This window comes from Fusarium redolens (assembly GCF_020744475.1).
Source record: "Fusarium redolens strain MPI-CAGE-AT-0023 chromosome Unknown BKA55scaffold_12, whole genome shotgun sequence".
NCBI classification, from domain to species: domain Eukaryota; kingdom Fungi; phylum Ascomycota; class Sordariomycetes; order Hypocreales; family Nectriaceae; genus Fusarium; species Fusarium redolens.
In genome coordinates, this window is record NW_025763675.1 from 1,116,642 (window position 1) to 1,133,633 (window position 16,992).

The 16,992-nt window shown below is 48.6% G+C and overlaps 4 protein-coding genes across 4 annotated transcripts; 2 read left to right on the forward strand and 2 right to left on the reverse strand.

Annotated features, from left to right (window-relative positions):
* The first annotated feature begins 1,345 nt into the window (after positions 1–1,345).
* On the forward strand, positions 1,346–5,301 carry BKA55DRAFT_648464 (uncharacterized protein). The gene is made up of 3 exons (XM_046197247.1): positions 1,346–2,144; positions 2,419–4,309; positions 4,359–5,301. Exons 1-3 carry the CDS (start codon positions 1,726–1,728, stop codon positions 5,121–5,123), a joined length of 3,075 nt encoding a protein of 1,024 aa, XP_046047069.1. The 5' UTR covers positions 1,346–1,725; the 3' UTR covers positions 5,124–5,301.
* A 207-nt stretch (positions 5,302–5,508) lies between these two features.
* Positions 5,509–6,580, reverse strand: BKA55DRAFT_541829 (uncharacterized protein; the record flags this gene model as incomplete). Its single annotated transcript, XM_046190424.1, has 3 exons — positions 5,509–5,839; positions 5,890–5,956; positions 6,007–6,580. The coding sequence occupies 3 exons, from the start codon at positions 6,578–6,580 to the stop codon at positions 5,509–5,511; spliced, it is 972 nt and encodes a 323-aa protein (XP_046047070.1).
* A 441-nt stretch (positions 6,581–7,021) lies between these two features.
* Positions 7,022–7,797, reverse strand: BKA55DRAFT_692744 (acyl-CoA N-acyltransferase; the record flags this gene model as incomplete). The annotated part of the gene is made up of 2 exons (XM_046199822.1): positions 7,022–7,347; positions 7,410–7,797. 2 exons carry the CDS (start codon positions 7,795–7,797, stop codon positions 7,022–7,024), a joined length of 714 nt encoding a protein of 237 aa, XP_046047071.1.
* Positions 7,798–9,112: 1,315 nt separating this feature from the next.
* Positions 9,113–14,940, forward strand: BKA55DRAFT_692745 (ankyrin repeat-containing domain protein; the record flags this gene model as incomplete). The annotated part of the gene is made up of 3 exons (XM_046199823.1): positions 9,113–12,225; positions 12,416–13,600; positions 13,647–14,940. The coding sequence occupies 3 exons, from the start codon at positions 9,113–9,115 to the stop codon at positions 14,938–14,940; spliced, it is 5,592 nt and encodes a 1,863-aa protein (XP_046047072.1).
* Positions 14,941–16,992: the final 2,052 nt, after the last annotated feature.

Here is a 16,992-nt window from a genome sequence, read left to right on the forward strand (position 1 = left end):
TGGAGCAAGAGCCGCCAAAACAAGGCCTTTCCCCAGATGGTCTTGGCCATAAATGGGTGCCAGGGTGAATGAAGGCCCAAAGAGGTCATTGGAGGACAAAACAAGTATAACGAGCAACACAATGCAACGATGCAGGTTTCCATAAAAAGAAAACCGCAAAGGTAGTGACATTCATCACCATCAGTGCCAAGCAAAACCAAACTTGGCTCGTCGTAGCAGGTGATTAAGAAGAGAATTATCTTGGCCGAGGCGAAGCAAAAGCAACACAGTATTGGTTGAATATCGTCGTATGCCAAGCCCAATCCATGCCAAGTTCAAACAAGCATTCTTCTCATTAAGAGAAGAAGTGGTGACAATGAGACGCGGCGAGGATAAAAGGTGAAGTGTGATTGGTCGCTGAATGACTGATTGGTACATCGGCTAACCTCATCATGTGGATATTGTTAAGTTGATGTCGAGGCGGATAAGTTATCGCCTGCTGACGACAGACGCTAATGGACAGTGATTGTGGATGATTCTGGCACAGTAATGGATGGAGATTGATTGATTCAGGCAGATGATGTTTGCGTTGTCATTGAGACTGTAGCTTGTGCCGTATTGTGTTCTGTCGTCCGAGGTGTTGTCCAATGGATGTGAAGCCTAAGATGGCGTTTTTAACTCTCTTCCTCAGAGTGGTATCCTTCAAACGTAGACGGTTATCCAAGTCGCACAACATTCTATAAGAATGATGAATATTATCTCCGTCGGTTACTCGCAGATGACGATTCAAACAAAAGAAAAGAGAATGGGTTGTCCAAGGAAAGCTATTGCTGATCCGACCGACGGGCGTAGGTGTTGGATCCCCTGCAACCCCTCGTGACCTTGGCAGGATAAGCTTTGATTCGTCTGTATCCCACGCGATACTGCACGCCAAGAGGGGTACTTGGGAGTACATTGTTTCTCTTTGTTGGTGTGGAAGAACAACGTGTCTCGGGCAAGTCTTTTGCTTTAATGGCGCCAAAGAGGCCGTTCTGGTTCCACCAAACCTAATCTCGACGATCCTCTTGGATGAGATTGATGAAGCTTGTTGGACAATGCTTTAATTGACATTGCAGTGAATAGCTGTTTGAAGCCTTTGACCTTCTTGTAACTATGTTTGATGGGATCTTGTTGACAGTTTTCAACTCAATGGTTGGAAACGATACTGTCGTCTCCGTAAATGCTCTGACAATGGATCTTAGTACCTGGTAGTACCATGCGCCGACGAAGCACAGTGTGTGTTAGATTGTGGGGCAGCACATGCATGGATGTGTGAGTGTGTAAGTGGGAAGCTCCCACTCCCGTGTTATTCACTTCCTTTCCTCTATTGGACTGGATTGGATCGGATCTAAGTCTTTAGGGATGGGAGAGTGAGGTTTGGGATAGGTACCCGTCTCCCACTTAGACGAACTTCCAACAGAGCCTCGCTTCTAACTTCGTTGTTGCCGGCATCTGTCCGGTCCTTCCTGGTTCGCTCCTACCTCAGATTGTAGATAAAAGCTGCCACCCTCTCAACCTCTTTCCACGACCTTTCCTTTCTTCTTTACACAGATATCGTGCTTCACGCGATCTCTTCCCTACATATTACTTCAACTTTCTTTCAACTTTACTCAGAAAACCTCCGGCTGATCTTCTGCGGCCAGCCTTAACAACAAAACATCTTAGCTCAGCTCCCCTCCAGCTTTCGCTTATACCAACACCCATTCGATGGGAGAAACCGAATCCAAATCCGCGAATGGTGCAATTCACGCCACTACCACGTCGGACTCGTCGACCGTCGCAACCGGTCAGGACGACCAACCTCCTATAGCGGAACCCCCAGACCTACTAGCCATAGAGAAGCCGATTCTTCCCCATACGCTCTCTGCTCATCGCGTCGCCAGAGACCTCAAGTCTGACGTTGACGATGGTTTGAGTAGCGAAGAGGCTGCTGCCCGCCTTGCGCGGGACGGCCCTAATTCTATCAAAGGCGCCAAGGGTATCTCTCTGTACGAGATCTTCATACAGCAGATTGCCAATGCCCTGACTGTCGTCCTCATCGCCGTGACCGCTCTGTCCTTTGCTATCTCGGACTATATTGAGGGTGCCGTCGTGGCCGCCGTCATTGTCCTCAACATCGTTGTCGGGTATGTCTTTGCTGCGTCACTCGCTCAGCCAATCTGCTGGAGCTGTCGCTTGCTGCTGCTACAACCCCCCACATCGTTGTTGCACTTTTGCTACACCTTCTTCTCGTTCCTTGTTCCTGCTGCCATACGGTGAAGCCTGTGATTTTGCCATGCGTAAGGCCAGAAGCCCCAAGCACTGAGGTCGAATCCTGTGCCATACCCTGAAGCTGACAGTCCGAATCACATCTAGCCGTACTCATTAATTTCCACTCCATGCTAACATTATACCCGCTAGATTGATCCAGGACTACCGCGCTGAGCAGACCATCCAGTCACTCTATGCCCTGTCCACTCCTAAATGCAAGGTCATCCGAGATGGCCAGAGTGAAACTGTCAAGGCCGAAACCCTCGTCAAGGGAGACATAGTCTCTCTCGCAACTGGCGATGTTGTTCCTGCCGATCTGCGCCTGGTTCAGGGTATCAACGTCTCTACCGACGAGGCACTTCTCACTGGTGAATCTATCGCCATCAGCAAGAAGCCAGATGCCGTATTCACCGACCCTGATATGCCAATGGGCGATCGTATTAACCTGGCCTATTCCGGAAGCTCTGTCACTAGAGGTCGAGCCACCGGTATTGTCATTGCTACTGGTATGGAAACAGAGGTCGGCCAAATCGCCGAACTCCTGCGCAAGAATAAGAACGACGACACCGAAAGGACTCCCGTCGGTCGCGCAGTTTGGAAGTTCTACCAGTTCTCTCGCAGAATTCTTGGCCTCGAGGGAACCCCTCTCCAGGTCACCCTCAGCAAGTTCGCTCTGTTGCTTTTCGCCTTCGCCATTCTCCTCGCCGTCATCGTCTTTTCCGTCAGTTTGTGGAAAATCACTGATGAAGTCCTTCTCTACGGAATCTGCGTCGGTGTGGCAGTTATCCCTGAGTCACTCCTTGCTGTTTTGACAGTTACAATGGCCGTTGCCACCAAGGCAATGGTTCGCGGTAATGTCATTGTTCGTCAGATGCCTTCCCTGGAAGCTGTCGGCGGTGTTACCAACATCTGCTCGGACAAGACCGGTACCCTGACTCAAGGACGAATGATTACCCGAAAGGTTTGGCTCCGTGGCGACCTCGCCGGAACTGTTGAGGGCACCGCCAACCCATACGACCCTTACAGCGGAACTGTTAAGTGGTCTGCTGACTTGGCCGGAAGCTGCCTGAATACTTTCCTCAAGGTTCTTACTCTTTGCAACAACGCCACAGTCAGTGACGGCAAGAAAGAGCCTGAGACGGATTCTAGCAGCATCATCACTTCCGAGGATGCTGAGTGGAAGGCCGTTGGTGAGCCTACTGAAATTGCTCTCAAGGTTTTTGCCATGAGATTCGGCCGTAGTGTTTCCGGGGGTGACACCCTGGTGGCCGAACATCCTTTCGATTCTTCCTGCAAGCTCATGAGCGTTGTCTATGGTAACGAGATCGAACAAACTCGACATGTCTATACCAAGGGCGCTGTTGAGGTTCTCCTTACCAAGCTCACTGAGACTGAAGAGTTCAAGAAGGAAATCCTAGCTAAAGCTGAAGAACTCGCCAGCCAAGGTTTACGAGTGCTCTGTATCGCAACCAAGCCTATGAATGGCGACGTTCAGGATTGTCATGATCGTTCCAAGGTTGAGAGTGAGCTTCAGTTTGTCGGTCTTGCTGGTCTCTATGACCCCCCTCGCCCTGAGACTGCCGGTGCCGTTGAACAATGCCGCGCCGCTGGTGTTACTGTTCACATGGTTACTGGTGACCACATCAAGACTGCCACAGCCATTGCTTACGAAGTCGGTATTCTCAACAAGAACATCCCCCTCAAATCCAACACTGTCATGGCAGCCGCCGACTTTGGCGCCCTTAGCGATGCCGAGATTGACTGCCTGGACGAACTCCCCGTGGTTCTCGCTCGTTGTAGCCCTCTGACCAAGGTTCGCATGATCGAGGCCCTTCACCGCCGCAAGGCATTCTGCATCATGACTGGTGATGGTGTCAACGATTCGCCTGCCCTCAAGCAAGCTGATGTCGGCATTGCCATGGGAGACCGTGGTAGCGACGTCGCCAAAGAGGCGGCTGACATGGTTCTCACTGATGACAACTTTGCCTCGATCGTTACCGGTATCCAGGAAGGTCGACGACTTGCTGACAATATTCAGAAGGTATGTTGTTACTCTCGTTGCTTGTTGACATGATTGCTGACTGGTACAGTTCCTTCTGCATCTTCTGACATCCAATTTAGCACAAGTCATTCTCCTTCTTATTGGTCTTGCCTTCAAGGATGTGCATGGTTACGCCGTTTTCCCCTTGTCCCCCTTGGAAATTCTTTGGGCCAACCTGGTTACCTCATCGCCTCTAGCTTTGGGTCTTGGTCTCGAGGAAGCCTCTCCTGATATCCTTCGCCGACCTCCCCGCAGCTTGCGCAGTGGTGTGTTTACCTTTGACCTGGTACGCGATCAGCTTGTCTATGGACTCTGCTCAGGATCCCTCTGCCTGTGTGCTTTCATGCTTGTCAACTATGCTGCATCTGGTCAAGGTTACTACCCGATGGTAGAAGGCTGCAACGAGAGCGGAAACGATGCTTGTGACCTTGTTTACCGCGCTCGTGCCACGACCTTCTCCACGCTGGCTTTCTTGTTGCTCGTCACAGCATGGGAGGTGAAGCACTTCCACCGCAGCCTCTTCAACATGGATGAGCGTGCCACTGGCCCCTTCTCTGTGTTCAAGACCATCTACCACAACAAGTTCCTCTTCTGGTCCGTTGTTGCCGGCTTCGTCATGATCTTCCCTATCGTGTATATCCCCTACCTCAACACCGAGGTGTTCAAGCACAAGGGTCTTACATGGGAGTGGGGTGTCGTTGCTGGCTGTGTTGTTGTATATATCAGCCTCATTGAGATGTGGAAGGCTTGCAAGAGACGGTTCAAGCTGGGTGTTGACTCGCACCCGGTCACCCAGGGCCAGGCTCAAGTCTAAGCTCGGAAGGTGAACCATTTAAACCGGTGAGACAAAAGGTGTCGTGGCAGTCGTAGCGTGGGAAGTTAGTCGTGAGGCAAGGGGGACAGGTTTTGGGATATTTGCACGGTTATCAGATTGTTTTGGTATTATACTTATTGCTATTATCCTCTAGCCAATACATTTCCTGTCGAAGAATTCCGTATGCAACGCTATGTGATTAAAACTGTCTATTTGATTGATTGAAAACTTTTCGTAAGAGACCCGGAATCTCTGCACAGCCGGCAATGCTGTGAGGCCAAGGGTACTCTAGTCGTGATGTGATGGTGCCGGCACCGGAATGGTCGGTCTGTTCTAGTTCGACACGACCCCATGGGTGACGTATTCATAAATGTCATGTCTGCATTTACTCATCCTTGGACTTCTTGATGGGGTTTGCATCCTTGTCCACCAAGCCCTTCTCGCGCATGACTCGGACAGCCTCGTGGATGGGATCTAACTCGGGCATGGGAGCACGGTGAGAGTCCCAGTAGTTGTCGGCCCATGTGAAGTATTGGCCGTAGTTGCAAGTGAAGAACATGTGGTGAAGAGTATGGTGGGCAGGGCTGTTGATGAACTTTTCGAGCCAATGGCCGGTAATCATGTCGCCGTCGTGGATGAGGATGGTCCAGATCTGAACGCAGACGAAGAGGAACATGTAGAGGTGCTTCTGCATGGGGCAGATATAGACAAAGACACTGCTGACGTTAGCAGGATACCCAATTGCGGCGCAGAAGTTGCTACTTACTGGTAAGGGAGGGATTGGAGATAGCCGTCGACAGGGTGGAAAGCAATGGCAGCCCAGGGAGTGGGAACTGAGGCTCTTGTTAGCGCGGTATTTGGCGAAAGAGAGAGTTTGACTTACTGATCCACTTGTGGTGAGGCTTGTGAACATACTTGTAGATACTGGGATGGTGCTCAAGGCGATGAATCCAGTAAATGCCAAGATCGTTAAAGACCATGTAGAGGGCAGTAGACACGCCCAACCACCACCAACCATACTCGTCGATTCGTGTGTACAGCAAACTGTGACCGCGCACTTCTCCAAGGAAGAAGGGGAGTGTAAGAAGATCGATAATGGGAATGGCGAAGAAACTAGACTGGATCTCGAGCTTGATCTGGTTCTTGAGGAATCGAGGGTGATATTCGAGACGGCGGTCAAAAACGAAGTAGTATGAAAGGGCGGCGGAAATGACATAGATGAAGGCGGCGCCGAAGCCAGCAATCAAGAGAATCGAAGCGCTCTGGCGGTATATGTCGTCGCGTGGTAGTGACGAGCCAAAGTTGAGTGAGTACTCATCGTCAAAGTTCTTGGAAGACGAGGCGTAGTTTGTTGAGTTTCCGTATGTCGTTGTTGATTGGAGCTGCTGTTGGGGGAAAAGGTATGCGTATCCGTAATCGAAGACATACGGGTCGAGGATCTCAAGTATAGCGTCCATGGTGAAGCAATTGGTGAGGTGAATTTACAGCTACACCATCAGAGAAGAGAAAAAAGATGAAGGAGAGAAAGATTGATAAGAAGACGGGACTGAGATCATGCGATTTTCACATCATTATTAAGATTGAGCTCCGCTGAAATCTTGCCGCCAGCGGTGTCTTTCTTTCGGGGCCGGGGGTGTTTGGATGCCGCAAAAGACCCAATTCCAAGGGTTAATTTCAATGGATGGCGTAGTACCTACAGGGGTTCCACGCCTGTGAAGGGGGAGGGGGGGCTCGCTAGGCCGTTGTACCTGGATTTGCCCATCTTGATCTTATCGTGATTGGAGCGGGGACACCCCTTAGCACTTCAATTCCCGAATTTTCTCTTAATTTTTTTCTGGAAGAGAAAACGAATACGAACTAGAGAACGGTATATCCACACTAACTGTGAGATTGGCGAATCATGCAACACGGATGTTGGGCTGCCGGATCATGCTATCTTCGACCTCGCGTATCCCTCTGTATTTATCCTCGATGTCGATAACTCCGTCTGTATATCCGATCGCCTTTTCGTGCTCCGCGATCTTATGCGCCCATTCCTCGTTGTCGACTGTCCATGTACCCAGTGACTCGAAGCCGTGCTTTTTGTAAAGACCGTGGCCCTCGACGGAGGATACGATCAGCGTTGGGACATTAGCGGCGTCGGCTTTTTCGGTAATGGATTGGAGCAAAAGACCGCCGATTCCTTTCCGTTGATGGTCTGGGTGGACCATGAGATGCATCACTTCTACGCCGCATTAGACGCAAGCCACTTGATGCAAGTAAAAACACAACAAAGAAAACACTTACCAAAATGATCTTGCCCATCAACGGCTTTTTCTTTAGATGCATCGATTTCCTCACTTCTCTCATTGAACCAAGCCCATAGTTCCTCCATGTGTTTTTTAACCGTCCATACAGACGTCGCAGGCTTCGCGTTCGAGTTCGGCTTATTGTTTTTAATGATTTCTTTGTACCGCACAAACCCGACTATTTTCCCCGCTTGCTCAGCTACCAAGAAGTGCTGCTGCCCCGGATTCTGCAGGGCGTTTTTTGTCGCGAGGGGGATTAGTTCGCGGGGATGGAGCTGGAAGAAGGCGGCGTAGAAGTCGTGGTAGAATTGTAGTGCTTCGTAGTGGATGTTTGCGATTGAGTCGCTGTCATCGATAGTGGCGGGACGGATTGTTATAGATGACATTGTGTTTTCGTTTTTACTGATATGAGATTCTAGGTTTCTGAATGAGAAAGGTCTTGGCTTAGTTTTTATACGTTTGTTTTTAGAGATGCTGATTGATGAGGCGATTGGGAGAGGGTTTTATATGATTCCAAATGAGGAAGCTGGTGTTTTGGTTCGTCTTAATCACTCCGTGTGAGTCAGCCGGTGACAATCCTTTGATAGCGAATATTGAGAAGGATTTGAGATACAGTAACTTGAGTTTTAGTATTGATGCACCGTTTGAAAAGTTGCGGACTCTTCAACGGCATTTAGTGAGTGACCTCTACGTTTCCTCATTGGTTCTAGAACGGTTATGCTTGGTCGTGTGCTCAATTTGATGAGGCTTATTCTTATGATACTTAGTTCTTATGTCACTGTTGGAACGAATGTATATAATTTAGTGTAATTAACTTTATATTTTCTTCAATTGATATTTGTTTTACGGATACCCTTTTTAAAGTATTCCCTGCCAGTGAATTGAGCTTTTGTTCATAGAGTTTGACATGGAAGCCACAATGCGGCTCGGTAGTACTAGAGTCCCCTGACAGGACTCTAAAGCACTGATCACGATCACGGCGTTTCTCAAAGGGAAGATTCAGCTTGGGATCAGGGAGCAAGAAAGCTTTAGACCTTGACACAGGATGCCAAAATAAACTCATCAAAGAGCCTTCTAAGCTTACGCTAACTTACCTAAGTATTTTTTATCACTTATGATTAAAGTCCCAAGTTTTCTTGCCTCCCCTGGCTTGGTTGTTTATGCTTTGAGTCAAGTGTCATTTTTCTTAACTTTTATGCTTCTGTAGCCTTTAGGCTGCCCTGGGGAGTATAGAGACTTGAGAACTTTAGCCAGTAACCACCTATTGAAGTAGGTACCTTAGTTAAATTATGCCAAATCTTCCCTAAGCTATATTAAATTTATTTAAAAACTTTACCAAGTCCATCCTATATTATCATAAACTACCAGATATTCTTGTCAATTAGGATGAAAGTCTACATCCCCTGTAGATCCCCTAGCACTAAAACTGTCAAACAGTGGAGTGATGTGAGGCTACTGCCCCTAAAGCCAAGTGGTCCAAGCTCCTCTATCAATTATGCTGATTGGTAACCATTACCTCCACAATCCACTACGACCTTCCATGACATCCATCCATCGGCAGCCTTGAGCCTGACGAATATTTTGACTTTCAACTTCAACTTCAACCCACGCAACTCGATGGTGCAACCTCGATTTTTTATGCTTCATCGAGAAGCTATTATTACAAAAACAACAACAAAAACATGAGCTCCAGTCAGCAAAATGTCGCCTCCAATGTTACTGAAGACAATCCGTACGTTGAAGGATTCCACATTTGAAGCTTGTGTCTGCATCAGTGCACATCTGAAGGCATCTGTACCTGCAGAGAATGGGACCAAAGCCGGAAAAAGTGACCTCAAACCTCTGGTCATTGAATTAAGGCTCCTCGGAGGCATACTCTACAGTCTTGAATCTCTCATCGTCGAGTTATCTGACAATGAAACCTCCGCCGACAGTACCCTGGGCATCACCCCTAGCGCCTCAGGATCCGTTTCTGAGAATGATCTATCACAAGAATGGCCAGTTATCGATGGGTTTGAGATACTACTCACTGCCATAAAGTCATTTCATCATCTCGCCACTTCCGATGGGATCAAAGCCGCCAGATCATCACTCCATGATATTCGATCCAAACTAGCTTTTGTGCTCGGAATCTCAGACTCGCTGGAGGATATTTCACTTCGACTCACTCTAATCGAATCAGAACCGTTACCACAACTTCTGGTCCAGAAGGAATATGACCCTGAGGCCATCGAATCACCCGTACAGGTCCCTTATGACGATGAGCATGGAGAACCAAGACCCGAAGATGTCTCCGCTTGGCTGAGTATCCTGAATTCGCCAGAAAATGATCGAGAGCCAGCAGAGTACAACAGAGAAATCACATTGGTCCAGTCACGCCGCATAACAGAGCCAGCATATAGAATAGCGGCTATAAGGTGGCCAAAATATGCAGAGATCTACTGGCAAAAGCTTAGACCCCAAGTCTGTTCCCTCTTTCGTATGCAAAAGTCGTACAACTTTGTACAGTGGGTTCTTGAGTATGCCAGGGAGACATACCCTCGAACATTCGGCACGATGGCCCTTTCGCCAAGATTCCTTCTTGAGCTGACTGATGCGCTTTGCCACGGATCCGTCTCGCCACTTCACATCGCTGCTGCTCTTGGTTTGCCTAATCTTTGCAGAGACCTTCTGTTAATGGGTGCCAACGTCAACCAGCCCGGTCTTCTCGGCACGCCATTATATTGTGCCCTTGTTGGTAGCAAAGTTCTTATTACCCGTATGGAGCCAGTATCGTGGGCGACTCTCCTCGTTGGTAACGACTCTGATATCGACCAGGCGGCAACTATCCTATTGCTTGTCGACAAGGGCGCAGATTGCACGTTTCAGTATTCTTGGAAAAACGCTACTGAGGAGGTATCACTAGCAGGTTTGGCCTTTTGGACTGCAATGAAGACCAAGCACGAAGCAATCTTCACAAACATCATCAAAGGATTTACAGATGCCACCCAAGGGTCCACTGACAACGTTAAAGGAGGTGTACTGGACCCTTCTTTTTGTCTCCTTTTGCAGCGGGAGCCTGTAGTCAAGCGCGGTCTGCTTCACCGAACACGATTCGCGCGTTTGCTCACATACATATATGACTTGACATTGGTAGACATCGAAAGGGAATCCACAGAGTACCATTGGCTCCAAGAGCTGGTAGCTCGACTCATGGTGCACGCCAACATCAAGTTTTCCCCCTTGGCTGATGGAAAGGTGGACACATTGAATGACAGCAATTTTGCGGCTGTCATTAGGACTGCTGTTCTGGACTTCAACGTGATCTTGGTGGAGCGTTTGATCAAAGACCCAAGATTCTATCCCAACTTCAAATACGACAAGGACGAGACGCTTCTCCACATGTCTGCTGAATCTGCACAGAATGAGATTCTGGACATGTTGATTCAAGCCGGGGCCGATATCAGAGCCAGAGATTCGAGTGGTCGCACACCACTCATGGTCTGTAATGAAGTTAGTCCTATGGCTAAGCTGATTCTGGAACACTCTGCACCAACCTTTGATAAGGATAATGGTGGCCGCAATATTTGGCACTACTTCGCCGCTACGAACGAAGACGACATACTCAAATTTCTGTGGGAAAATGACCCTTACAAGATCCGCAACTTGAATACCGTCGATGAACAAGGGTATACCCCGCTGCAATCAGCATTTTGTCACGTCGAGGCTCTTCAGCAATCTCCCAAGAGCTCCACGGCCGCCGCTCCGTTTGCAGCTTGGTTTCTGCTCGAGAAATGTCAAGGGTATCTACGAGCGGAGGGCAACGAAAACCTGGCTCGATGGGCCGTCGAATGGGGCAATCTGGCGCTTGTACAAAAACTGTTCCATCTCTTTCCTCAGGCTAACGCGAATGACGAATTACTCCTCAAGTCACTTAACATGTCAGCGTGCCCGGAGCTGGTCTCATTAGTGCTTAACAGGGCTGGACCCTCTCGGCCATTCGCTGATGGCACAACAGCAGCAGAGACAGTCATCACGAATGTCAAGCTATTGAACGAAGGGCGATTAACCAGCAGCCCATCTTCACATCCATCTTGCTCTCCTAGTATGACACGCAGCGCCTACATGGACCTTCTTACACCAGAAGTTCTCAAATCGAGAGACTCAAATGGGCGAGGCCTTTGGTTGCGATTTACACAGGATGTTCTCCCGTTGCTTAGCAGACACTCGCTTGAACATCCTACAAACCTGTATTTCCTCACCTCCTTCATATGCATGGCTATATCGTGCTTGGTTAAAGCGGGGGCCCTCGCCGACTACGAAAAGGAGACCAAAAAATGGGCGGTAAGCTGTATAGCAACGAAAGGACAGGAGTCTGTCAATCTCCCGAAGTGGGAGAGATGGCACATCCCATTTGCCGCCGCCGTCTTGGCCACTTGGTTCGACGAGGAAAATAAGTATCGGCAAGATGGCGAACTTGGGCTCATGGGCTTTTATAATGAAGAGGAGGCGGCACATCTTCTCTCGCAGGCCGTCAGCTTCCGCATGTCAGAATTCGTCAAGCTACTCGTCGAATGTGGCTGCAACGTGCACAAGCCTTGGCCTATAGGCCTTCATGGGAAGTCGGTCTTCGAGGCCTTTCTAGCTGATCATCAGCCCGTGGACGTCGGCATGATTCGACCCCTGCTCAGCAACACGAAGCCACATCAGATTATTCAGCAACAGCATTATACTTTCACGGAGCTGGTGAGAGTGCCGGACGAAGCGATAGCAGTGGAGATCCTAGGTCAACTTATCGATTGTGGGATGGACGTCAACAGCTTGGAAATTACCCCGTAAGTCTGATCTCTTGAGCGTGGTGTTAGAGACTCGAGACCTTTGACCCAGGTGTGGGGAATGGCTGGTCTACGAGACTGCTAAACTCATCCTAAACCTAACTAAGTTCTTCTATAACTTAGGATAGAGGTCTCGGGTCTTCTAACTACTAGGTACCCAAACAGCGTTAAGCTAACTCTCCTTTTTTAGTGCTTTACCTTTAAGATCGCCCACACCATCGCCGTCCTTGCTCATGATAGCGATTTGCTCGAAGAGGATCCTCATGGGACGATTGCTGATTGAACGAGGCGCAGATGCCTCTTTGGCGCCGCCAAATTCCATCAATGCCTATCTCCTTGCTGCCAAGCTTGGATATGTGATAATCCTTGAAATGATCATCGAGAAAGTCGGATCGGCAGAGTTTCCTTGGCTAGGCGTATTTGAACACATGGAGGATCGCGATACTTACAATGCCTTACAATTCGCGGCAGCCGGGGGGCATCGTGATGCCCTCACTACGCTCTTGGAGGCCACGCCTTTGGCTGATAAGATCACTGCTGCTAGTCCGCGGTTTGGCAGAACATGCGCCCACCTCGCCGCGAAGGCCGGTTCCTTGGATTGTGTGAAGATCTTGAAGAGATACTCGGAAAGTCTATTCAACGTGAAGGACCTGTCAGGAAGAACCCCTCTTTTCTTGGCAATCGTTGGTGGCAATCAAGAATTGATTCAGTATATGAAAGACAATTTGTTGGATTATGATAATCCCCAGGATATGGGTATCATCTCCCTGAGCCCAGTCCGAGCCCAAGATGACGACTCCGACAGTGAGTCGCTGCCAGAATCAACTCATGGTAAAGCAGGCCATGAGCAGAAAGACTCCGAACCAAGACGATTGGGCGCCATGATAGCAGACGCGATAGACCGCTATCAACTGAGCCGTGATCCTTTGTTCAAGTCTATCCTTGACCACACCTCACGGAAGGACCTAGAGTCTGCCATCATGCCTTGTGGAGGCTGTACCCTTCTCAGTTACACGGCAGCGACCAACAGGATCCGACCTATGTTAGAACTGGTGGAGTTGGGTTTTAAGGGTTTCGTGGCTGGCTGTGAGGAACATTGGCCTCATGGCTACAACGCACTTCTTAGTGCATGTCTGAATTTTCGACCGCTGATGGCAACCGACATTTTCATTCCGTCAGAAAAAGCACACTTCTTCTTCAAAGTGTGCTTAGATGCTTATTTGAGAGAGGGGAGGTCATGGTTCCATCTTCCAATCCCACCGATCCAAGCCCTTTTCGACTCCTCCCGGAATAGTGGCCAGGATATTATCGATCATCAGATACGGGTACTTCAAATATTCATCAATCACCTAACTGAGCATGCTCAGGTATATTGGTAAGTGATTTCTGGAAGAACGAGAGGTCATACTGACAAGTAGCAGGGCTAAGATGAGGGCCTCTGGGCTTACTGCCGGGTTCGAGTTCTCTGCAGATGAGAACATTCAAAGGAGAGTTCTACGTTACGCTCTGAACTTGAGAAGGCGGGTTAGTACGGGGAATACTGACGCAACCCACACTACGGTCCTGCATGATCTCATACATTGCGTGGCGCGAGTTGGCGACAATCGATTATTTGGCGCAATGACATATCACAAAGCGGCCAAACTCCTCATCGAAAGCGGAATCGATGTCAACGCGCAAGACTCAGAACTTGTAACCCCCCTACATCTAGCTGCTGGTTATGGTCAACTGGATATGGTATTAATACTCTTGAGAGCGGGTGCCAACCGGGATCTTTTGTGTGCCCAAGGCTTATCAGCCCTGGGGCGATCCATCGCTCACAACAGCCTCGAAGTGGCCCGTTGCCTATTGGAAAATGGCGCTAGCCCTGTCACATTCTATAATATCCCTTTCGAAGACGTCCATGGCGATATGAATGTGCTTCGCCAGTTGATTGAGCTCGGGGCGGATCCTTACGAGGTCTTTCCAGGCGCCGGAAGTACTCTCACAAGTGCGATTTCTGGGGGTGCTGAGGGCATGTCATTCGTACTGAACGGAAACTTTGACTTTTATCGACTTGCAGAACAGGAACCGCTCCTACTCGGCGAAGTCCTTGCTAACAGGACTTTGTTGCCCATGGAGCTCAAAGCGATTATCAAGCGCATGCCACACGAGTATCGCGCTCGCTTGGTGAACTCTGAACCGGAGGAGAAATACACTCCAGCATATACTGTTATCCTCAATGACAACCCGAAGCTCCTGCAGGTATTACTTGATGTCGGTTTAGACATTGAGCGCGAGCGGCATGGAAAGGGAACACCCTTGATGTTTGCTGCTAGCATTGGAGCCTTGAAATGCTTCAAGCTCCTTGTCCATCATGGCGCGAGGCTGGCATACCTCACCACCGGAAGACAAGGTGAAGTCATCGCGAGATCTGTCGCCGAAGCAGCAAAGCTCTACCCGCATCTACTTCAATGGGTCTTCATTGATCGTCACTACGAAACAAAGTATCTCACACAAGCGGCACACTATGGACCTTTCATCCCTATAAAGCCATGGTCCGGCCGCCGAAGAGCGGGATATAAATTGGCAGGCTACGGTGATGAAATCCCCGAGCTGCCCACTGAGTCTATGATAGACTTCCTCGCCCGAGTTGCGAGTATGAAGAGGAATATGAGAGGGAGGGTCTTGCCTGTTGTTCTTTGTGAATTTGTACCGGGGTTTGCGCAGTTTTAGTGGTACACGCGCACCCTGATGTATGTTGAGAAGCCAAGGGTTCCGATGCATAGAACCTAGGGGCCTGCTGTATGATTACTCACTGGGGGGTTGTGTATTATAGCATTGGATCTCTGCATTTGAGGCGCGGTGTTGAAAAGGACTGATAGGATAATTAAGACGGTAATTGTAATCATAACTTGGTCTTGATTTGGAATGTTGCATGTAGTTGTGTCAGCCTCCTTTGTCTCGCTGTAGGGTCACATCGATGCTTATGATGTCTCTCCATGATCCTCAGGCCAGCATCATCAGCATAGCAAAAGTACAACATTTTTTTAAGGGTATTAATGGACTTAAAGGCCTAAATTAAGAAGAATCTCTGTCCTCTTTTTGACCTTAACTGAGAAAATGGTGTCTGTCCTGATGACAAATAGTGGCAGGGCGAGGTAAAGCTATATGCGAACCAGATAAGGAAAGACCAGTGGGTACATCGTGATAACATCGAGAACCGATTACATACCCCGTCTTCTGGTATTTGAGTCATGGCAATGATGTAGGGTCGAAGATTTGGACCCCTTGTAGCGTCGAGATATTCAAACTTGTATACAACGTGGTGGATTCGCGGGAGTGTTGGATATTTAGTGTTGGATCTCTCGAACCTGCGTATTTAGAAAAAGGCACAATTCTCAATACGAGTTAATGTAAGGATCATGAGAAAGCTAACACTGAATTGTACTCGGTCGAGGAAAGTTGAGGAAACATGTATCAATATACGGGAGGGCGAGCCTGCAAGGCGAGGAACTTCATCGGAGAGAAGCTGCTAGAAGCCGACAGTTCGACCAAGAGTGATTATACATGGACGGAATACCATAAAGCTGATCTTAATAACAAGATGGGAAAGATCGTGGACGTAAATATGGCTTTGTCTCTCGGCATGTCATATTTCGAGTCTTGAGGAATGAGGAATGGGGATGCAAAGTTGTCATGAATATCGGCTTTGAATTTTTGCAGGAAGCAGTTTTTTTGGTTGAAAGATAAGGATGGAAGAAGTTGATTCGGAAGCTGACAGTAATCGAGAGGGAGTATCAGTCGAAGTCAGGGGTGTAGAAGTTGTGGCATATATGATAGGAGAAAAGTTGCCTGCTGGGAGCACATACACCAGCAACAGTGTACTTAATCTAATTTGAAAAGAAAATAAGACATTTTCTCAAGTCTCTATTTTGAAGATACAATCCATCTTAAGAGTTTCGGGCGGGAATCATTCGACTTGAGCCAGTAACAAATTGGCTGTTTCATCACTCTACGGCCATTACACAGTAATCAACCATAACACCATTTTTCATCAGTCGACCAATTATCTCCTATCCATAAAGGTCGTTTTAAGCCCAAGATATAAGAATACATCTTCTTTTCACTAAATTCAGTAGAATTCAGTTGTAGCTTTCCATCACGTCACTATCGTCATGCGCCTGCTTTATCTGGTTTTGAGAACCCGGATAGACAAGTGAGCACCTTGATGGCCAACCCTGATGTCTTTTCCAGTGCCAACACCACCAAATTCGATGCGATGGCCTCGAAAAACAGCCAGAAACAGAGTTGATCACGGATATTGTCGATGCTGATATAGTGTGTGTTGCATCATTGTTGCCGCGTCTAGCGGGAGGACCCTGGGGGTTGTTGATAAGGCTGAGACGGTGAGAAATGAGTATAAGAATGAGGTTGTCCCTTGGTTTGGCTCTTGTGATCTTCAATATGAGCAAGCACTTGCTTGATCATTGATCGCCGATGACAAGAGAATGTCTTGTACCGCCCTGGACGTGTGAGAGAATACTTCTCTAGTCAGTATCAGTTTGCTATACCCGGCGAGCACCATGGACCGTTGGACTCAAGTTCTTTCATGGGAGTAATACAACAGCAGCTCGACCATCCCCAGCCAAGCCTCCGATCATCACGGAACCCGCCTTCTATATCGAAACCTGGCGCGACTTTGTTTATCACATCTCTCGGTCACCTTCGGTACCGGCCTCGACCTCAACCCGGATTCAACCTCACCCACGTCCTCTCGCATGTTCC

What these genes read in the sequence shown, in the direction of transcription:
- BKA55DRAFT_648464 (XM_046197247.1), top strand. Translation starts at nt 1,726, where the DNA reads ATGGGAGAAACCGAATCCAAATCCGCGAATGGTGCAATTCACGCCACT. An exon ending in GTCCTCAACATCGTTGTCGG is followed by an intron (nt 2,145 to 2,418) that starts GTATGTCTTTGC and finishes TATACCCGCTAG; the next exon opens with ATTGATCCAGGACTACCGCG. An exon ending in TTGCTGACAATATTCAGAAG is followed by an intron (nt 4,310 to 4,358) that starts GTATGTTGTTAC and finishes TGACTGGTACAG; the next exon opens with TTCCTTCTGCATCTTCTGAC.